Below are 24,362 nucleotides of genomic sequence, written 5' to 3' on the forward strand. Positions count from 1 at the left end.
TTTTCTGAAATTAAAAATCATTTTTCATATAAATGTAGATTAGTAGAGTTGATTGACCCAATCTAATATTACATTCTCGAATGTTTTGTAAACATTTTTTATTTTTGCAAGTAACAAATATCTTGTTATTTAATGTAAAATAAAATATTAATTAATAATTTAACATATATAAATTTTACGAGACATATCATGTGCAAATTTATAAATTTGAAGTACTAACATAATTATTCTATTATTAATATTTAATTGTATAAATTTCTTGAGATTAAAATCATCTTTTATACTAATGTGGATTTGATAGATTACTTATTCCATTAGTTTATAAAATACTAATTTTGAATATTATTCTTTTTAATTTTTACTTGGAGCTGTTAAACATAAATATGTATTGTTTATTTGAATTGCAAGTAGATACTAAAGTTAATAAAGGTAATTTTATTTTACTTATTATCAAAAGAAGCAAGATGGCAAGATAGCTTAGTGGCTTAAGGGTGTATTTAGGACTTGGGCGTGTTGGACGCTAGGCAACCTAGGTTCCGATCACTCTATCCTCATTTTTTAGTAGAAGGGCACGTCGTACAGTGCTTTAAAAGCGCAAAGCACAAAACTACAAAAAAAAAACTAAAAAAATCAAAAAATTCAGAAAATTCAAAAAAATGCCAAAACATTTAAAAAAATGCAAAAAAAATAAAAAATATTAAACATAATGTTAATAAAAAAATATAAACTTAAGTTTTAAAATAAATGTTTTAAAAAACCTATTATCTAAAATTAAAATACATAAACATAACATGTAAAGCATATTCAAATGAAAATTTAAAAATAAAAGCAAACATATAAAGCATTTTCAAGCGTGTAAAACCCACAATCTCTTTTTTTTCCTTAATTGCATTGCTTCAAGTAGCTAATGTGATGTAAAATATATTGCATTCTTGATTCTATGAGTCGCCTTTGTACCATGCCCCTTGTATCACTATGTATCGATTTGTACCACGCCCCTTGTATCACTATGTATCGATTTGTACCACGCCCCTTGTATCCCATAGTTGTCAAGGCATCGCCTAAGCGACTAGGCACCCTTAACTGGGCACCTCGCCCAAATGCCTTGACTTTTAGCAACTAGGCGCCTGCCTAGGCGACAAAAATGGCAAGGCAAACGACTTCCATAAAATCATTTATATTGTTGTATCTTATTAATGTATGCGCTAATACATTTTATTATATGCTATATATATCAATTATACTTTGTTTTAATGTTTTACTATTGAAATTTAAAAGATCAAAGGGTTTTGAGGAGAGAAAAACAAACAAACAAACAAAGAAAAGAAAAGAAAAGAAAGAGGAAAGAAAGAATAGAATAATAAAGTTCTTTTTTTTTATTCTCTCTCTAATTAAATAAAACAGAAACTCCATCCTTGTTTTTTTTCTATTTTACTTTCCATCTTGAATATTTATCATATAAAGTTAATAACCTTCTTTAGCTGCTACTTAATATGAATTTGCTCTATTAAATACTTATTATAGGTAGTATTATTTTTGAAAATAATGAAATTAATATATGTAAAAGATTTTTATCTTTTAGTTGTGATGATTTGTCACATTTTTAGAGGAACTTTAATGTTCTTAACAAAAAGAATTGTTATTTTTTCAGTTAACATACATGCTGAATGGTATATAAAACTAGGAAAACTAGCCAAAACTCAGTTTTTTATTATAAAACTTTTATTGCCTAGGCGATTAGGCGCCCCAGTGTCGCCTAGAATCGCCTAGACGCCTTGAAAGCTATGACTGTATCCCGAGCCAGTTATGGTCGATACTAATACGATACATATCATATCGATATTTCAAACCTTGGTTTCTTCCAATTTCTTAAAATTTCTTATAGGTGCTGCACAAATCCCTTTCTCAGGAAGTGTGCCAAACCATTTTGGCCAACAAGCTGCAAAACAAGGGTCAAGCCCATATTATTGTCAGGGAGAGGAGATATCCCATTAAATACAAGTTTACTAGATGCACTACAATCAGCATAGCAAGATATATTGAGATCAAATAGCTATTACCATCTGCTAAAATAAATGATTCTAGGCTTTTGAAGGATAGAAGAAAAGCATTAAGTAGCTATTGTAGACATGGTACCTAAAAACAATGTCTGCTGTACCAGGTTGCAATGGCAAAGAGTTCCTTTTAAGATTTTTCATGATATCCATCATGAGCTTAGCATTGTTGTGCTCCTTGGCATACAGCTGCAGTCTCATAACACCACTCATTGTAAGCAACAGTAGAAAAGAGAGAAAAATTCAACACATGAAAACTGAAAATCACAGTTACCAGTAAATAATGTGCAGAGCCAATACTTGGAGTCAACCCATAGACATTATGTGTCCACAGCGTCTTCTTACCTAAAAATATATATTGAAGATTAGTTACCTTCGAATAATTTTCTAGTCAAACTTAACCATGAAAATCATCATCATCTAAGCCATGTCCCAACTATATGGGTGATTTACATGCATATTCGGTTAAATTCCATACAAATGGCATACATATTTGGACTCCAGACTGCGTGATTAGCAATGAAGCTGCCACATGTGCCTATTCTAAATGGCTAGATTATTCTATTCTTTGAAGTCCTATGAGGAACCAAGTTCCAGATGGAATTCTGGTAGTTTTCTCCAAACCAAAGGTATCACCATATAGTATTTCAGTGGTCTAACTGACCAAGCATATGCTGTCAAAGCTAAGTTTATCGCTTTGCTAATTGAGTCAAGAATTATCAATACCATGCAACTTCCTTCACTTTTAGTTCTTGGAGATTCAGTTGATACATCAGATGGGCATAAAGAACCAGTTCTGGCCAATGGAAACTAGCACATTTTTTCTTTGATCAACAACAAGAAAAATTTTATGGAAATTGGCACACTTCATGAGGTTTGTGATAATCTTGCGTCTTTCTCATCTTCCTTAAGGTGGATTTCCAAGGATCAAAATTCAGTGGCTAAATAAGGAGGGGTTTGGGAAGAGTTTCTTTTGTAGCCATAGCTCTAGCCCTCCCTAATTTTCATTTGACAATGGAACTCTTTGAATTTTCTGAGCATCTTTTGCATATTGTTATGTATAACTTTTGGTACTGTTAAAATTTTATTAATTGGTAAGAGTGTAACATTTTTGTTTATATCGACGAATATGTAGCTTTTTCTCAAAAAAAAGAAAAAATAAAGATATTTTTATCATTGTTACTGATAAAAAAGATTTAGTCTGGAGAAAGTCTAGGTCCCAATAACTTACCAGAATTAAGAAGATTAACAGATATTTGGATGGTGGAGAACAACATTATTAAAACTCTTAGAATTCTCTGACAATCATGCACAAATCAGATGGTTGAAAGCAGTACCAACATGGACATAAGATTCAGAACCCAACAAATCTTCAAGAATCTTATTTGGCAAGAAACAAAAGAAAGGACTTGCAGAAACATTTATGTAAAAGTATAAACTACTAAAATAGCCCCTTTTTTGAATCCCAACATCATATACCTACAAATAGGGGTGCAAGCAAGATACCCAATTTGAAAAATTTATACTAAATTGGGCCTAGGCTCCAACTTTTATAGCAAATGCTCAACCTGACACTTCCCAAGTTGCACCTTTATAAAGAAAGTTCAGAATTTTATCCTTGTGTATTAGCAAGTACATAAAAGAAGATATTGTCTTTAAGTGTCCATCAAGAATGCATAAGGGTCTGAATCCAACACATGTCCAACATGGACACTCTTTATCCACTTAGGAGAGTCCATGCAACACATGAAAGCCATCAGACCATGCTGACTTTTGGGTGTAGCAATCCACAGTAATATCCAATATGTGGCAAGTTATAAGGGCCCCAAGTTGCAACAACAGGTCCTCTGTCCCAGACCCAAAAAAGTGTTAATATGTAAAAAAACTTCTCAACAATGGATATCTCAAGGAAACAGAGTCAGGCCTAGCAAAATTAAAGATCCAAGAGGGGCCGCCAACCATAGTGAGGAAAGTGGAGGAAACCAGAAACCTGTAGTGACACTTGAGCTAATCCCATTTGAATCAAACTATCAAAGAGCCTGAAAATGCAAGGAAAAGCAATACTAAAAGGAATATCCCCAAGAATGGTCCTTCAAAATAGTTAACAAGACGGTGGTTACAAATGTCATTTGAAGGGGGGGGGGAGGGAAGAGGAGAAAATTTTTAAGGGGTTCCCATGAAGAAATATTACTTTCTTTTATAATTGAATGAATTTTATCAAGTACCAAAGAATAAGGAGTACAAGCATCCCAAGGAAAAGCATGAGATACAACCTCTCCAGAATAGTTAGATACAGCTTTCCAGACTTACTAGAACAAGTTACAAAGCAGCCCAAAAAAGACCTTCCCTGGATACCCCTTGCTTGGCCAAGGAATCAGCCACAATATTTGCCGACCTGCTTACCCATTTAACATCAACTCTCAAATTACTGGTTAGCCACTTCACTTTTTTGAGGCCTCTATAGCCCCAAATGGCAGGTTCCATGTTTGACAGCTACCCTACTACCACCTGAGAATCTCCTTCAATTTTTTTTTGAGCAAAGGCAAAGTAAAATTGTATTGATGTAAAAGGTCCTTTGTACAAAGAGAAGTTGTAGCACACCAAATAAGAAGGACCTCAAAAAAAGGTCATCCTCAAAAAATAACAATCAGAAGTAACCTCTTTAAAGTCGGTAAGTATAGACAACCAACTTCTAACACAACCTAAAGTCGTATTGATGACTTCAGCTTCAGTAGAGGTTTTAAGATCAAAGAACCTGCTGTTCCTTTCTGTCCATACCGCCCACATAATTGCCAATGGAATAGAAGACCAGCAAATCTTTCCTTTCTTAGTCATCCCTCGGATCTGCCAAGCCTCCATGTAGGCTTTAACTGAGGCTGGCATACACCAGCTTAACCTCAGATTACTTAAGAAGTGGTTCCAGATCTTTGAGGCAAAGTTGCGATGTAAAAACAGATGGTTGACTGATTTTGTGTCTACACCTCAGAAGCTGCACCTCAGATAACTGCAGTTAAAACCTTTCCTCACCAACATCTCTTTGGTGAGACACTTTTGAGGGTGCCATTGTCCCCCAAATGGCCCGGATTGGGAACAGGGCTTCAAAATCACCCCTTATGGCACTGTAGAAGGATTTAACTGAAAACTCCCCACATATGTTCCACTTCCACACTAGAGAATCCTCGGATTGCAGATTCAAAACCTGAGTCTGAAGCAAAACTAGGAGATTTCCCACCTGCTCAATCTCCCAGACATTGAAGTCCCTTCTAAGGCTGGAGCCCAGCAAATAACATTATCCCTTATCACAAATGTATCTGCTACCTAGGCTTCTTTATTTTCTGCCAAACTGAACAGGGTAGGAAACAGTTCCTTAAAGGAATTCTCCCCAGTCCAGGAGTCCAACCAGAACCTGATCCTTCTCCCATTCCCTACTTTGAATCCAACTCCCTTTCTGAAAAAAGGTTTGAAGCTCTGCATGTTCCTTTCCACAGACTGCATCCATAGGTCGGCATGGGTGGACCACTACCCCAACAACTTTCCTCCAACCCATATTTTTCTTCTATTACTTTCCTCCAGAGGTTGTCAGGTTCAGCAGCAAACCTCCAAAGCCAACTTCCAAGCAAAGCTAGGTTGAAAGATTTTAAGCTCCTTAACACAAACCCCACTTGACATAGGGGTTTACAAATCTGACCCCAGTTTACAAGATGATATTTATGTGAATCCTTCAAGCCCACCCACAAAAAATCTCTCATCTTTTTTTCTAAAACCTCTACCACTTCCGAGGGGATAGGAAAAAGGGTCATGAAGTACATTGGCAAACTTGCTAGGGCACTCTTGACAAGTGTTACCTTTCCACCTTTGGAGAGATACCTTGCTTTCCAAGTGACCAATTTCTGATCCATTCTTTCTATAATTAGGTTCCAAATGGTTTTAGAATTGCATTTGGCTCCCAATGGCAACCACAAATAATTTGCTGGCAGCTAACCAACCTTGCAACCCAAAAAATTACAAATCTGCCAGACCTTGGGTGTTAGAGACTTCTCCCACTGCTATCATCTCACGTTTTGCTAGATTTACTTTCAATCCTGATATAATGTCAAACCAGAAAAGAATGTACTTCAGATTCAGAACTTGCTCCTCTGAAGCCCAACAGAAGAAGAGTATGTCATCAGCATATTGCAGAATTGGAAGAGCAGCTCCCTCTCCACATCTCTATCTACCAACTTGCTTAAACATTCCAAGACTATTAGAAAGAGAAGAGGAGACAAATGGTCCCCTTGCCTCAAACCTCTAGAACTGCTAAAATTTCCTCTAGTTGTCCCATTTATAGGGGTGCAAATGGATTGGACCATGACCCGATCCGATCCGAGATCCAATCCTATTTAGTCGAATTCGGATCACCCCTGGTCGGATCTTCGGATTGAATTCAGATCACCCCCCATCCGATCCGAGAAGATCTGATCTGATGCGTTATATATTTATAAATATATATATATGTTATTTATTTATTTATAAATATATTGTTTATGTTGTATTTTTATAAATTTGTTATATTATTACTTTTCTTATAAAATCCCACCATACCGTCTGAAACAGACTTATCATTTAATTCACACCAAGAGAATGCATAGAACCTCTTACCTGATCACCCAAAAATCAGACCACACAAAGCACCCACTGCACCACACGAATCAGCCCTCTTCTCTTCATCGATTAGGGAAAGATTTCCATTGGATCTACCGAGAACCCTAATGTTTCCGATAGATCAGCCTTTGCAGTATCCAGAGGCCGTGGTGTTAGAGGTGGAGCTCGGGAAGCTCAGTCTGGCCGTAGTGGCAGCAGTGGACCAGCATATGGCCGGAGTGGTGGTAGTAGACCTACATATAACCGTGGTGGTGGTCGTACTGGAGGTCAAGATTCAGGGGGAGCCCGTGGCAGATGACGTAGTTCGGGTCCGAGGTGGTGTACACACTGTGGTATGGATGGACATACCATTAATTATTGCTATGACTTGCATGGTCCACCCTCAACTTGGGCCAATCATGCCATGACTAGTGATAGTAGCTTCAGACAAGAGAGTCAATCAGCTTATCAGATACCTTCTACATCCACAGATGTTACTGGGAAGGAGATGATGAGTGTTCCCCGTGATGAGTATGAAAGGTTTGTTCAAGCCACATCTCAGCAAAACAAGGCCGCTCTTGCACGCTCAGGTATGGCTTGTCTGGCATCCACACCCAATCCCTGGATTATTGATTCTGGAGCCTCTGATCACATGAGTGGAACTCCATATGTGTTTTCTTCCCTCTCTCATTGCCCAACATCACAATCTGTTACCCTTGCTAATGGTTCCACATCTTCTATTTGTGGTGTTGGTAATGTTAACATGAACCCTGTATCCTTATCCTCAGTTTTGAATGTCCCTAAATTTCCTTTTAATCTTATGTCAATTAGTAAGTTGACCAAGTCTCTTAATTGCTCCATTACCTTTTACCCCTCTTCGTGTGTTTTTCAGGATCTCAAGACAGGGATGAAGATTGGTGGAGGGCATGAAGCAAGTGGGTTGTATTATCTTGATGGTGGTAGAAGTATGGCAATAGAACTCCAATCGTCTCCTTCTCCTCTCCAATGGCACTGTAGATTTGGTCATCCTCCACTGAAAGTTTTGAAGTCTTTGGTTCCTTCATTGAGTCATCTGTCTGTTTTGGATTGTAAGTCGTGCCAGTTGGGGAAACATCATCGTGTTCCCTTTAGTCCTAGAGTTGATAACCGTATGTCAAGTCATTTTTCTTTGGTTTTTTTTTATGAATGATAATAAATTTATTAATTCAAAAGCAGATTTAGAGTGAGTTCATACAACATCCCAGGGAGAGGCGCGAGCTGCAGCCCCTCCTTGAATCTTACGAGTAAACTAGGAAAGAAAAGCAAGAATCACAACTGAGCCCAAAACAATTCTTCCCTATTTACCCCTTGCTTAACTAACACATCTGACAAAGTATTTGATGATCTCCCCACCCACTATACAGTGACCAACATATTCCTTGTCAACCAATTAAATTTCTTCATTTCATTCTTGCAACGCCACATAGCCTCTTCAGGATTTTTCAACCAATCCACCACCACTTTGGAATCCCCCTCGATTGTTGGGTGTTGTACCCCCAGCTGGTTTGCAAATTGCACCCCTTGTACAGCAGCTAAAAGTTCTACCCTGATGGAGTCCCCAATTCTCAAGGGACTTGAGTAGAGCAACAAAATCTTTCCCTTCTCATTTCTCAAAGCACCCCCCATTCCGGATAATCCTGGATTACTCATGCTACTTCCATCAAAGTTCAACTTCAGTGAGCCTTCGAATGGAGGAGATCAGCTTGTAATTGATTTGTCCTTTAGAGATGAACACCTCGCTACTGCTGACCAATTTCTCCAAAGGTCCTTTTTCTTTGGTTCATTCAGATGTTTGGGGTCCTTATAAAGTAATGCCATACAATGGATATAAATATTTTGTCATTTTTGTTGATGATTATTCAATGATGACGTGGCTCTATTTAATGAAAGAAATGAGTGAATTGTTTATCATTTTCCAAAAATTTTATACTAAGATTCGTAACCAATTTGGTGTTCACATTAAAATTTTTCGTTCCGATAGTGGCCATGAATATTTCTCTTCATCATTTCAAGAATACCTAGACCAACATGGCATTATCCATTAGACTTCATGTACCTACACCCCACAACATAACAGGGTAGCTGAGAGAAAGAACCGTCATCTTTTGAAAACAGCTTGATCCCTCATGCATCACATGAATGTCCCCAAATCTTTTTGGAGTGATGCAGTGCTTACTTCTTGCTTCTTGATTAACCGGATGCCCACGTCTATCCTTGATGGTCATTCACCATTCACCACATTGTTTCCTACCTTGTCTCCGTTTCCTCTTTCTCCTCGGGTTTTTGGGTGTTTTTGCTTCATTCATAATCTGGGGCCAAGAAAGGACAAGTTAGATGCACGATCTATTAAGTGCATCTTCCTTGGCTATTCCCGGACTTAGAAGGGGTATAAGCGTTACCATCCCAACTCTTGACGTTCCTTTGTGTGTGTCAATGTTACCTTCTTTGAGTCTAGTCCATTTTTCTTGGGGTCCAGTGATGTTTCTTCCTCTTCATCACCTCCTCCCCTTCCTCTTCCAGTTGTGGATTTTGTTCCTCTTGTTCCAGTTGTGACCAAGTCCTTGCCTCTAGTGCCACCACCTGTTGAACGACCCCCTATCCATCACATGTATACACATCGCCCACATGTACCGGCTCATCCTCCAGCTCCATCATCGTCAACAGATCCGGCAGTTGTTCCCACACCAGCCCCAACCCCAGTATCTGATCTTGATCTTCCCATTGCCTTGCGGAAAGGTAAACGCAGTTGTACCCTTCATCCTATTTCTAATTATGTTTCACTGACTCACCTTTCCGCTTTCCATCGCCAGTTTATCTCTTTGTTATCCTTTGTTGTTATCCCTAAGGATGTCCAGGAAGCCCTTGCCTCTCCAGGATGGTGTCGTGCAATGGAAGATGAACTCTCAGCTCTGGCCCATAATCATACATGGGAACTCACCACTCTTCCTCCTAGTAAGCAGGTTGTTGGTTGTAAGTGGGTTTATACAGTTAAATATTTACCTGATGGTAGTGTAGAGCAACTGAAAGCTAGACTGGTTGCCAAAGGGTATTCCCAAACCTATGGTACACAGAGACTTTCTCCCCGGTTGCTAAGGTTGGTTCAGTCCATGTTGTGGTTTCTCTTGCTGCGATGTATGATTGGCCCCTCTATCAGCTTGATATCAAGAATGCCTTATTGCATGGTGATCTGCTCGAGGAGGTCTATATGGAGCAACCACTGGGGTTTGTTGCTCAAGGGGAGGATGGCAAGGTATGCCAACTACTGAAGGCCATTTATGGGATTAAACAGTCTCTTCGAGCATGGTTTGGCAGATTTAGTGAGGTGGTAAAGAAGTTTGGTATGAAACAGTGCCAAGTTAACCATTCAGTCTTCAGTCATGACTCTCATATAGGGAAGATCCTATTGGTGGTGTATGTAGATGCTATTGCCATTACCGAAAATGATAAAATGGGCATTGACAGGTTGAAGACTTTTTTGCAGGAACATTTTCAAACAAAGGACCTTGGTAAATTGAAGTATTTCTTGGGGATAGAAGTAGCAAGGTCTAAGCATGGTATTAACTTGTGTCAGAGGAAATATGTTCTTGATTTGCTTGAAGAAATAGGTTTGTTAGGTGCTAAACCAGCTGAAAAACCTATGGAAACAAACATTAAGCTGAGCAGTGATAAGGGTGAAGTGTTTGAAGACCCTGGTAGATACCAGCGACTGGTAGGTAAACTGAACTACCTAACCATCACTCGGCCAGACATTTCATTCGCAGTTAGTGTGGTAAGTCAGTTCATGCAGAAACCTCTAGTTTCACATTGGGATGCAATTCTAAGGATTGTGAGGTATTTAAAGGGGGCTCCTGGTCGTGCTTTGATATACAGAATTGGTGGAAAACTTGAAATAGAAGGATATACTGATTCTGATTGGGTCGGTTCTGTATCTGATAGGAGATCTACCACAAGCTATTGCACTTTTCTTGGGGGTAATCTGGTGACATGAAAAAGCAAGAAGCAAACAATTGTGACAAGAAACAATGCAGAGGCAGAATATAGAGTTGTGGCACATACTACTTGTGAATTAGTGTGGCTAAGAAACCTTCTACAGGAGATGGGATACACTGTTGATACTCCGATGAAGCTCTACTACGACAATCAGGTTGCAGTTCATATTTCCTCTAATCCGGTGTTTCATGAGAGAACCAAGCACATAGAGGTTGACTGTCACTTTGTTAGAGAGAAGGTGCTGAGTGGAGTGATAGACACTGCATATGTCAACACAGGGAACCAGTGGGCAGATTTGTTTACTAAAGGATTGAGTCGGAGTAGAGTGGACTACATATGTAACAAGCTGAGATTATATGATATATACTCTCTAGCTTGAGGGGGAGTGTTTGTGTCGAGTATGTAGGAGTATTTCTGTCTTTGTGCTTATGGTTAGGTGCTGATGTGTAAGTTTATGTTAGATCTAATGTCCCTAACTTAAGTAGGGGCACATGTGACTTTTCCACAATATTTTTAGTAATATAAAACAGATCTGGCCGAATGGGAGGGTTGACTTTTCTCTCATTCGAACCAGACCTTTTCCTCCTTGTCCTCTCTTCTACTCTTCGACTTTCTTTCTTTCTCTCTTTCTCTCTTCTCTCTTTTCCTTGGTTGTTACCAGTCTAATAGGCAGGCCGAACTCTAATAAAAAACATGTATATATATGATGAAAATAATTAAAAAACACTTGTATTTTTTGTTTTTCTTTATTTAAATTGGTATATTTTATTTTTTCCTTTCATAATTTATTAATTTTTAAAGAAAACAAGTCAGATCAAATCAGATTCGATAGGATTCGAATTCAGATCAAGTCCTATCAGATCCAATCGGATCCGACATGAACAGTGTCGAATCGGATTCGAATCCGATCCAATCCATTTGAATCCCTACCCATTTACAAGCACCGAGAATCTTGGGGTCGAAAAGCAAACTTCATCCAACTTCTCCATTTAGAGCCAAATTGCATTCTTTTCAATAAATAATCCCAGAAGGACCAGTTAACATGGTCATAAGCCTTCACTAAGTCAACTTTGCAAATTAGCCCACTTTCTCCATTTCTTAATCTTGAGTCCATTAATTCATTAGCTATGAGAACTACATCATGAATGTGCTTATTGTGGACAAATGCCCCTTGGTACTTAGAGATTAATGAATCCATCACCTTTCTTAATTTGGTGGCCATAATTTTGTTTAGGATCTTGTAAACACCTCCAACCAAGTTGATTGGACTAAAGTCTTTCAGCTCGGTAGTTCCTTTCCAATGTTTTAAAACGTGGAGGCGTGACGCGACGCGTTCCACTACCTAGAGGCGTGAGGCGTAGTTCAGAACGCAAGAGGCATAAGCCTCCTTAAGAGAAGGGGGGTTTAGGAGGATGATGAAGAGGAAGGGGGGAACTCATTTTTTCTTTATTTTTAATAAAAATCTTTTATATTAAGAATAATTCCTTTCTTCCCATAAGGACCAACAAACTGCAGCCCTAATGCATCTCCACATAATCCTCCCTCTTTTCTTAGGCCCAACTGAAGAAGGACGAAGAGAAAAGACTTTGCACATTCAAGGGGGGAGTCCAATTACACCCAAAAAGAGATAAAGCCCACTCTCAAATAAATTTAGCAAACAAGCAAGTAACCATAAGGTGGTAGCCAGTTTCCCCATCAACCTTACAGAGAGAACACCGATTTGGGGATAAACAAGAATTAGGTCACTTGTGTTGATCCTTTCCAAGAAAGTTTCCCAGCAAAAACTACCAACCCGAGGAGGAATGGGCTTACTTTTATTGACTATCTTCCATCTGATTAGATGATCCTTCTTCACCTCTCCTAGTTCCCCCAAGAAATCCCTCATTACCTTTTCCGATTTCTTATCTTCAAATTAGATGCATACTCAATGACCCTTATTAGATTCTTAAGATTTTCCACCTTTCTTAAGTCACTCCCGCCACAAAAGATAATAATATCATCAGCAACAAGCGTGAAGAGGAAGGGAAAAAGTGGATCACCTTGTCTTAGGCCTCTATTGGGTTGGGAAGAAATCCTTGACCACTCCATTCACTAAGACTAAGTAATGATAGGAAGTTAGGCAACCACTTATCCAATTACACCATTTGTCCCCAGATCCCTACCTTCTTAACACCTCCAACAAAAAATCCAGTCCAATAGATCATAAGCCTTTTCTATCTGATCTTTGCATTTACTCCACACTTTCATTTCCTATGAAGATTTGATCTACAATTTGTCTATCCTACACAAAACCTCCTTGTGCTTAACTAATGAGAGTAGACAAAACTTCTTTGATCCTCCTGGAGAGCACTTTTGCCAAGATCTTATAGATACTAGTCACCAGGCTAATCAACCTAAAATCTTTGGGATGTTTAGCATTAGTCTTTTTGGGAACAAGAGCTAGGAATGTAGCATTGACTCCAAGACTCACCACATGTTTGTTCTCAAATTCTCTAATGACCCCTATTAAATCTTCTTTGAGTATATCCCAACAGTCTTGATAAAATGCCATTGTAAAACCATCTGGTCTTGGAGCCTTAGCTTTATCCATAGAGAAGACAGTCTGTCTAATCTCCTCTTCCTCAATAGTTCTTACTAAGCATCTCCTATCCATCTCATTCAAAATTGGCTAATCCTCATCCTCCACTCTCGCTTGAACCTTCGAAGGTCTTTGAAAGATTGATTTGAAGTGAGCCATAAAGCAACTAGCAATCTCCTCTTGAGAGGTTATGTCAACTCCATTGACCTCGAGATTTACTATCAAACTTTTCTTTCTTCTCCCATTAGCCATAGCATGAAAAACTTTGGTGTTTCCATCCCCTTCCTTCATCCACTTATGCCTAGATTTTTGTCTCCACGAAATATCCTCCCCTCAACAGGACCTCTTCTAGTTCCTATTTGAGTTTCCATCTCGCTTCTCGGTCCTGCCCACTAATCAATCTTTGAGACTATTTTGCATCTAGGATCTCAATCTGAGTCAATAAGGTAGCTTTTGTTTCCTCCACTCTTCCAAATTGATCCCTATTCCACTCTTTTATTTTGGATCTCAATCTTTTTAACTTTTTTGTGAAATCTGCCCCCTTTCCATTTCACCCCCCTCATCTCTTCACTCCACCTTTCCTTAACCTTATTCACGAAATTCGGATGTGTTAACCACATATTCTCAAATCTGAATGGTTCTTCTTGTACTACTTCTATAGAGCAGTGGTTGGAAGTAAGCCTAGGTAGAGCCTTATCCACCAATCCTCTCCAATGATTCTCCCAGCCTTCATTGAAAAGAAATCTATCTAGCTTCGAGCAAGTTGGGTTTTCCTGGAAGTTGGATCAAGTGAAGATAACTTGTAGTAAAGGAAGCTTTCGTACTAGTTGTGATGACCTATCTAGGATTATTTGACTCAGTTGTAAATCTTATTGCATTAAAGTCCCGTATGAATATCCAAAGCTATTTCCCAGGAAGACATTATGACACTTGATCCTATGACTTTGAAACTAACTTTACCAATAGATACATGTTAATTTTATGTAGATAAAACCATAAATCTAAAAAAAACAGATGAATAGAGAAAGAGCACTATGGTGTCTATATTTAAAAACAAGGGTGATATACAAAGCAGTGCTTTAAAAGGTGTGGAATGTGTACACTTAGAGGCATACCTCACCTCAAAATAGCTTGAGGCGCATGCTGGAAGAATTTATGATTCTAAGGCATACACCTCAGGTGCACGAGGCAAGTGAGTGAACCTCTCCCCCCCCCCACACCTTTGCTTATATCGTTCTCTCATCCTTCTTAATACAAGACACACTTCAACAAACAGCATTTTATTCCTAATTCCAAAAGATAACAAACTACAACTAAAATTACAAAACCAATTTCGTTATATACGGGCCAAGAATTCAGGACCCCAGAATCAACTTGTTTAGGCTTGTCTCATGGGGCTTGGTACAAAGGCAGCTCATAGAATTAGGAATGCAAGATGTTCAACATTACATTAGCCACCTGAAGTAATGCAATTGGAAGAGAAATAAACAAATTGAAAGTTCCACATGCTTGAATATGTTTTATATGTCATGTTTGACTTTATTTATACATTGTCACTTTAAATATGTTTTATATGTTATGCTTATGTATTTTAATTTGATCCAGTAGGCTTTTAACATTTAGACTGTGTTTGGTTGCGGTGCAAATACAATTTTGCACACTGTAAATGATGTCTTGTCCAGTTCAAGTGAATACAAAATGGAACCGGATTTTGATTTTTTTTTTTTGTGCTCTTTTCATTTGGCATTTAATGATGCAAACTACGATGCAGTTTTGTGAGCAATTGGTTTATAACATGAAAACAATTGGAAACTCAACTGAATTTCCGGAAATACACAATTCCAATTTTAGTTTTGGGCCTTCTGGCCAGTGTGCCTTGGTTCTGTTCTGATTTAGTCAAATGGGTTTATCAGAAAGATCCAAAAAAGAGAGTTCAGTTCTCAAACCAATCAGCACTTGATTTTCACCAAGAAGCAGAATTCACAAGCAATAACATTCATCAAATTTGGTGATTTCAACACACCCAAACCAAAATCTAACCAAATCACAAGTTACAACTTCAACAACGGAAGAACCTTCATGAGTTTCAGCAGTCTTCTGTGACAGATTGAAATTCATCAGCGACTCCGGTTGCAATCTTAAGTGAACCATTACAATTGGTGCTGACTGTTGAATGAAATTCTCAGAAACCCACTCAGTCCTGCCAAATCTTTTCATTGGACAATGGTTGGGATGCTAAGTCTCAAATCTTGCTTCTTCAATCTCACCTTGCAAAGCTATCCATGAGGTACGTCCTACTTTCTTAAATTACACCAGGTTTGATGTAGGATGCAACAATACAGTTCTTTTCTAGGAAGAAACTTGGTTGGGTAACTCCCATTTGAAAACCTAGTTCCTTTTGCTTTACTCTCTATCCATTTTTCAAAAGAAACCTATTGTGTCCTTTTGGAGTGCCTCAAACTCTAGGATAAATTGGGGTTTGACTTCAGAAGGGGTCTAAGAGATAGGGAGTGTGAATCCTTGATTGACCTATTCAACAAATTAGGGAGAGTCTTCTTGGACCCAAGGATGGAGGATAATAGAATTTGGACTCCCTCTCCTATTGGCTCCTTTCCTTGTGTTTTTTACTTTCTTTCTTCGATACTCTTGTCCTTTCTAACTCTACGGGTGAAAGCTTTCCAGTGAAAGAGATTTGAATAAACCTATTATCCCACCCGAAATTCAAGCCTTCTGTTGGGAAATCTTCCTTGGAAAGATAAACACCTATAATGTACTCCAACGAAGAAGGCCAAATAGGTGTCTCTATCCTCACATGTGCATTTTATGCAAGGCAAATGTGAGAACATTCCTCACTTACTAAACTTTTGCCCTTTTGTCAATTGTGTTTGGGTGTGCATTTCTGCTCTCCTTGGATGCAGTTGAAATCCTCCACAGGACATTTCTACCTGTTTAATCCCGAGTTTATGAGACAATCAAAAAAGAGAGGGAAAATATTATGGAAGGCAGCTAGGGCACCAACAGTTTGGATAATTTGGGAAGAAAGAAATGTAAGAACTTTCAAGGAAAGGTGCAGATCCATGGAAGATATTGTGGAAGAAACAAAGATAAACATAAAGGCTGCGCATTGGGCAAAAACCATGGAAGCATTCCAAGTGGTTACATTAGATGATATTTAAGAGCTTGGAAATAAGTAGCAAATTCCTCCTCAGTGAAAGATATAGTGATGGAATCAAAGCCGCCTTCAATTAATGGAATGAAGCTAAACTTCAACAGAAGCTCCATGGGTATCTTGGGATTGTCAGGGATAGAAGGTGTCTTTAGGAATACAAAGGGGAAGGTGGTGACACTCTTATCTGGATCAATGGGAACGAGGGCTCTCTAAGAGCCCAAATTTTGGCCCTACTTCAAGGTATGAAGATTACAAAACAATGGGGACATCAATATGTGGAGGTAGAGGGGGATTCAAAGCTGGTAATAACTCGGATGAATGACAATAACCCAGGTGTGTGGATTCACAAGCATACTATAAGAGAGATTAAGAACATAGCAAAGGGTTTGGAGACGATGTTAAAATGGATAAAGAGAAAAGCAAATAAGATGGCTGAAATGCTGGCTAAACAACGGGTGCATAGGGAACAACTCTTTTGGACAGATTTGTAATTGGGATCCCTTTCAACTTGTTAAGGGAGCTGAATTCACTTGTAACAGCAATCTATGTATTTATGCTTCTATTGAAATTAATGAAATGAACACATTAAAATCTTCTAACTCTGAGATGATAAAGTCATTGATAAACTGAGTTTTTTTTATCAATGTCATTGATAAACAGAGTTATCATTGTAATTAAGATTTCTTTATTATTATCTAAACAAAACAACTCATTAGCATCTACCAGCAAAGACCTATATAATCCTCAGCTTCAGAATCTTCTACATTCAAATTGGGAACCGAGGAAATTATTGTCAATAAATGCTAACAATAACACTCTCATTTCCAAATCCAATAAGCATTTTCAAACTACTAAAAGTTCTGAACAGAAGAAGCGTTTTCGAAGTCATACCAAAGTCCAAGGAACCTACACGAGCACATGCCTCTGCAACTCTTAAGCAAAGATTGCAATTAAAGTTTGCATGGATGCGAAGGTTTGACAATCTCTGCAACCAAAAAAACAAGTATTTAAGTACTATGATTCATGAATTAATCATGGTATGGTGAAGCATAATAAAAACTAGTAAATAAAGAAACCAATGGCCCAAAAAGGAAAGAACAATTTTATCAATGAAAACAAAGCAAAAATCGAGCATTACAAATCTTCGGAGATTCTCCAACATCTGAAATAGAAGTTTAATGTCCTCCCTATTTGCACAGTTTTCAATTAGTGACCACATCCAAGCATTCGGAGGCATCGTTTCAGCTTCAACAGACTTAAGCATTTTATCATATATCTCCTTCACAGTCTCTGCAAACCAATATCTTCTGAAAATTTAACACACTTAACTAGCATTTTACACGTCTAAATGTCAAAAACCACCATAACGAGCTTGAAGTAACACTAATAATGAAAGAAGAACCTGAAGGCCCTCCATCTGTGGTACCGGCTTCAGATGCAAAAGAAGCCCTTGCCATCACAGAACATATTGGGTGCCGCCCTAGGTGTTGAACATCGGTGGCCACCGGCAAGCGGACGCCATGAATGGTCCCTGTGGTTCAATGTACTCAGAAAACGTATTGATGCATCGAGATTTCATTAAACAGAAGGCAATAAAAAATAATAATTAAGAACTAAAATAATTAAATAAACATGATTCAGTCATTCAGATATATTTCTATTTAAATTAGGATCTAATTAGTTCAACTGAAATGAGTACTTAAAGAACGAAACAAAGAATAGAAATCCAAAGATATTTAAAAAAACCTGAAAACGTGGAGGTTTGAATTGAAAAGCTTCTCTGCTTCTGCCATTGAAAGGAACCGTAGCAATCTTCTAGCTTCTCAATATCAGAGATGAGAAATCGCTCCAAGTGGAGAAAAACGGGAGCTTTCAAAACCCTGGAAATCCTGCGAGCATTTGAGACGACTTGCATGGTTTGAATCGTCAAGCAAATGAGGGTGGTGATGACTTCGTCTTCCCGGGTTTTGCTTCGCCACTGAGAGTAGCGAGCAACAATGACTGAAGTTTTGGGAGAAAACGAATCCCTACGATGAAAACGAACTCGGACCTCCCGCACTTGTCTTGGTGTGAGACGGGGTGCTCGTCCATTTAGGGGTGCATATGTGCAAATGGATCGGGTCATGATCCGATTAGAAATCCGACCCTATTTTGTGGAAAATCAGATCGAATTCGGATTAGGGGTACAAGTCGGGCGGGTTGGGACCGGGTTTATGGTCAACCCAGGCCCGCCCCTAAAATTTGGACTTAAGGCCTGAGCCCGAGGTTAAGCCCGATTTTCCCAATCCGCCCTGTAATTTGATGCATTCAGGTTGGTCAATGAACCCACTCTTAAATTATACATATTTAAATGTATTTATGCAAATATATATACATAAATATATGTATATATATAAATATATGTACAAAATATTTATACAAATATGTATGTATATATATATGTAAATATCAACATCTACATATATACACATATATGTATAATTGGGTCGGGTTCAAGCTACCTAAGCGTTATGCCCGACCTCGGCCCAAAAAATAAAAAAGCCCAACTTCTTAGGCCCAAGCCCAGCCCGAGGACCAAAAATCCAAGCCTAGCCCATGTAAAATTCTAGGTTGGGTCGGTTTGGGTTCAATCATGGCCCGCCCAAGTTGCACCCCTAATTCGAATAGGTCTCCCTCTCTCACCATTTTTAAAAATTAAATAAAATCATATTCGGATATTCGAAATCCTTAATGTATTCGGATTTGGATCAATGATGGTGGGTTTGATCAAATCTTCAAATCTACGGTTTTATAGTATAAGAACATATTTCAATATACCCTAATTTAAATCTGATCCAATCTATTTGCATCCTTACTTCCACTCAACCACACACTACCCCCACATCTCACATGTGCAAGGTAATTAAAGTCGGTTGCCCCGCCCTTTTCTCATTTTTTCAAATGTAAAAAAAAAAAATAATTATAAAATATTTGACTACCCAATTCCATGTTGGACATAGAGGAAAAATGAAATAGGGAGAATCCGAAGAATACCTAACCATTTCTTCTTCAGATAAGGGAGGGAACGAGTCACTTCTTCAGCTGTAGAGAAACTGATTGCTCTCTCAATTTGATATTTTATTGAATTGGAGAGGAAGAAAACCACACGTAGTTTTGTAGACGACAATCATGACATTACACATCCAATAACCTTTTCTCCACAACAAAGTGGTTAGTGGAGCTTGCATCTTTGCTGCAACCATCTAAGAAGTCAAGAAAAACGCTTAGATCAAGATCTATAGCAAATGCAAAAAATTCTACTCTAACCATAAGGAGGAAGAAGAACAAGATAATAAGCTATTTTTCTACAACATCCCTTCTATATGATATGGTCTAGAATAAACATAAATGCCATGCATCGATGATGAAAGCAATGCTTTTTTAAGCCTCTAGAGATACAAAACTACTTAAGTTTAATTAATGTAATCAACATTGTGAGACATAATGAATTGAACTCTTACATTAACCTCTTTCAAATTCTTTTACCACGTTATTACGGGGAGCAATTAGATGAATTCTAAATACTTCGATTTTTTCAACTTTTTAGTGCTACTTGCAAATTATCATTTGATGTTTTAACAATCGTAATTGCAGTATCCTTCCTAGGCTATTTTGATGGTTGAGTCTCTTTCGACCCTTTTTGTAACATTAGTCCTTATGGATTCACCTTTCAAAACACCCAAGGATCTTATGGTCTCAAAATTAAAAGAACCAAATGGGAGTTCTTTTACTGCATTCTCTGATTATTGCCTCTAGAATGACTTGACCTCATATTTAGTAAATAACCTAAACATCAATGCATATTCCTACCTTTCATTGAAAATGACTTTTCTGCAACTGAAGAATGGGATAGGGCTTTGAATGTTTCTCTGCAATTGAGGAATGTGATATGGCTTTGCATATTTCTATGCAAATGAAGAAGAAATAGACGTTATAAATCATTCCCTCTCCTAGTTAAAGAAGAAATGACTAGGGTTTTATTTTTCAATGGATGTCCCTTTTCATTTCTCCTCTTTGTCGAACTGGGTAGTCGAACATTTTTTTCAACTATGTTTTATTACATTTGAAAAGAATGAAAAATGGAGCATAATAGTAGGAGCAACCAACTGTTTAATACCTCAAATGTGGAAGTTGTATGTAGCTGACATTTAATGAATTGAATGGAAGCGCACCCAAGACAATTGTAAGAGATCAAAACTTAATGAAAACATTGGATTATTTCTCAACCTAGTCCAGTTCGACATGCCTCTCCAAAATTTCACTATTTGGGGAGTAACCCAAGGTTTTAAAATGGGGTAGGGATATGCTAACAACAAATGCTCCCAACTCCTTCCTAATCCACTACAGCCACACATTGGGAACATCTCCCATGCCATTCATTCATGGGGAGGTTCTTGATGTACAGATGCAATGGTCAGTTAGGACATTATTGGCACCTTCTATGGATATCTAAACTTTAAAAAGTTAAGTGTGAATTTCATTTGCACAGGTGTAAATGCATATAAGTGCAAATAGGTTGAAAGTAAATTCTTAATTTTGATTTTATCTTGTTTGTGTTGTAAGGTTTTCTTTTGTGGTAAAAATACATAGTTGATGAGTTTATACACCCATATTTGGTTTTGTGAGTGTTTGACATTTGTTATTTTAATTTAGTAGAAATTGGCAAGTAAAGATCCTGTCAATAGCTTCCCCTTGAGTAGTTTGTGGTGCATGTATATACTTACTAACCACACTATAGGAAATATTTGGGTGAATTATGCAGAGGTATAACAATCGACCCAAAAATTTCTAATACCGCCATACATCCTTAACTAGTCCACCATTTGATGTGTTAATTCTATGATTCAAGTCAATGGGTGCACTACAAGTTTCACCCCAAGTTTTCCTATTTCTTGAAATGGATCTAAAACATATTTCACCTAGACAAAGATACCATGTCTAGACCTTGCCACATATTCCCAAAAAGTATCTTAATTTTCCTATCCTTGATTTCAAATTCTTCTAGCAAGGACTTATTGAGCACATCATCTCCTCTAGATCATTAACTATGACAACAATATCATCAACATATACTATTAAAACTTTCACTATAGTCCCTCTCCTTTTCACAAACAATGTATGATTTGACTTTGCATATATCCAAAACAAATCAAGGCCCTTAGATCTAACAAATCATGTGTTTAGTGATTATTTCAATCCATACAAAGATTTCTTCAGCTTACTCACTTTGTTTGCATCAACACCACTATAGAATTTGGTTAGAAAGTCAATATACACCTCTGCATGTAATTCTTCATTTAAGAAAGCATTCCCCACATCAAATTGAAATAGAGGCCAAGAGTAAGTAGCAATTAGAGAGAGAAGAACCTGAACTAATGTCATCTTTGCCACAAGGGCAAAAGTTTCTAAATAATAAACTCCATAGGTTTATACCTCTTTGCAACTAGAATCACCTTGTACCTTTTTCTATACTGCTATATATTAGCCTTGTATTTTACTATAATAACCCATTTACAATCAATGGTATCCTTATCAACAAGTAGTTAACTATCTCTCAAGTTTAAGCCTCACTAACATTCTTGGGTATAAACACATTATATGAGAGATAATGTGAGATATAATGAGCTATAAAGGTAATAAACTTCCTCTTCCCTATGCAAAGTGCAATGGAAAGATCATCAACATCAATAGAGACAGGATCAACACTAGGAATATAAAGTATTAATAATAGGAGGCAAAACTAGGTCTATGTCTGATGAATCTAAAGCTTCAGATGGATCGACTGGAAGCAGCATGGGTTTTCCTATTGGTGCATGAAGAGCATTAAAATCAACCATTTTGCACTGACATTTGAAAAAAAAAATGTAGGGCATCAAATGAAATTTAGGCAAGGAAATAGGGGTTAGAGTCTCTAGAATTGATAGTGGAGAAGATGAAGTAGGAAGAAGATGCATAAGAACAAGACACTCATCCCCAAAACACCACTCATAAAAAAGAATATTAGAGAAAAATGAGTGGATTCAAGAAAGGCAACATCCATGGTAACATACCAACTTCTTGACATTGGATTATAGTGACAATTTCCCTTCTAGTTTGGAGCATACCCAAGGAAGATACACTTGATTTTAAGATTAAATTTAGTATAGTGAGGACCAAGTATGTGAACAAAACAAGTACACCAAAAAACTCTCAAAGGAACATGAAATAACTCCCACTCAAGAATGAAAAGACCGTATGGTGTTTTACACCCAAGAATACATGAAAAACATATTCCTAATTAGAAACATGACAATAACAACATCACCTCAAAAACGAATTGGAATTAAAGCTTAAGTTGTTAGGTGAGGTCCTTGAATAGGTTTCTACCACAACTTTTACACTACAACTTATGATTGTTATGGATACCTTTGTGTCCATAAACAGTTTATGATAAATTTAATCAGCCCATCTTCTCATTTAAGTAGGAAAGACTTCCAAAGCTTTTCTTTTAATGACTTTCTTGAAATTGTTGTAAAGGTTCCATAGAGAAATCTATGTTTGCCCTTGGCATGAAAATAGAAGCACATCTACCATGCCCTATCAAGAGTCACCAATAAGTTTGTAAATCATTAAGATTAAAATTGTTGAACTAAACAATGCACAAGTGATTGAATGACCATGCAATGCACTAGGATATGATACATAATTTTTGTCTATCTGACATGAATGTCCACCTTTGAGGGTCATCGATATCCATAGATTTTTTCAATTTTGTTAAAAACTAAATCCAATTTTCTTTTCTTTCACCCTCCACTATTCCATAAGAAAGGGGGAATAATTCATTATTTCCATCTAGCACAACATTTGATAAAATAATGCCTTCAATTGCACCAATCTTCATGTGGCATCCATCAAACCCAATAATCTTTTAACATCTTTCTAAGAAGCCTCGCTTAGTCCCTCCTAAACAAACAAAAACCATCTTAAATGTGCTAGTCGTGTTTGTTCCTAACTTTAATAAAGCATGTAACTTGATAGTCATTACAAAAGAAAGTACATATACCGACAAATATCTTTATTGATGGTCACAATCCGTTGCAATAGATGGTTTTTATTGATGGATATTTGCATTTGTCACTATATGTTTTATAAAATACCGTTGTTGATTGTTCAATTGCCAAGTCTTTCTTTCTCTTTGCTTCTCTCTTTCTTAGATATATTTCCCGTTTCCTTTCCACACTTAGATTGACATAATATTTACATTATTGTTCACGGTGTTTCGCTGTTTTTTCATCTATATTTATAGATTTATATAAATTATTAGAAAAAACAATAGTCAAATGGTATAGTATTTACACAAAAAAAAAGAGACCTTTTTTCCATTTTTGTTCCCCCTTTTTTGAGTTTATATTGTCTATGCCCTTTCTTAGCACTATAATCAAGTATAAATAAAATCATAAATCAAATAGAATAAACAATTATAATAGAAATACTAACATTTGAAAAGGTATTAGAGTTTGCTGAAACAAAAAAACTAAACTTGTAAATTGAAAATGAGCATTGATCTCATAAATGAAATAACAAGAAAACACATAATAAAATTAGGCATAGAAATGATATTTCTCATAGTAAGTCGCATAGAAATATGTTAATTTGTATTAGAAAAGTTTTTAAAAACCTGTCCCATGAAACTTAAAAGAAACAAGACTATATAATTCCAAAATTATATACAATTTGCAAGAAAAAGAATGAAGTCAGAAAATGTCTACACTGAGGAGAAACATAGTGAGTGTGGTTTGCTCACTCTTATAACCTTTAATTGAATTCAATTTTGGGTATATACATGCACAACTTTAAATTGAAAGTACAACAATTCCAACATCGAATTTTATAT

The 24,362-nt window shown here is 37.2% G+C and overlaps 1 protein-coding gene across 8 annotated transcripts in view; it reads right to left on the minus strand.

The window, feature by feature from the left end:
* The window catches only part of LOC104599730 (adenylyl cyclase), a 56,052-nt gene that overhangs the window by 26,677 nt on the left and 5,013 nt on the right, over positions 1-24,362 (minus strand). For 7 of the 8 annotated variants that reach the window (XM_010262399.3, XM_019198162.2, XM_019198161.2 and 4 more), the window contains 7 exons: positions 19,484-19,692; positions 18,197-18,339; positions 17,853-17,981; positions 17,589-17,740; positions 17,342-17,435; positions 2,329-2,399; positions 2,137-2,243 (listed from right to left, as the gene is read on the minus strand). In XM_010262399.3, the coding sequence (XP_010260701.1) occupies positions 2,137-2,243; positions 2,329-2,399; positions 17,342-17,435; positions 17,589-17,740; positions 17,853-17,981; positions 18,197-18,339; positions 19,484-19,491 (704 nt within the window). In that variant the 5' untranslated portion in view covers positions 19,492-19,692. Of the gene's footprint in view, positions 1-2,136; positions 2,244-2,328; positions 2,400-17,341; positions 17,436-17,588; positions 17,741-17,852; positions 17,982-18,196; positions 18,533-19,483; positions 19,693-24,362 lie in introns of those variants that run through there. The other variant, XM_010262398.3, reaches the window with a different exon arrangement.

Source organism: Nelumbo nucifera, chromosome 7, assembly GCF_055504915.1.
Source record: "Nelumbo nucifera cultivar China Antique chromosome 7, China Antique-T2T, whole genome shotgun sequence".
Lineage (NCBI taxonomy): Eukaryota > Viridiplantae > Streptophyta > Magnoliopsida > Proteales > Nelumbonaceae > Nelumbo > Nelumbo nucifera.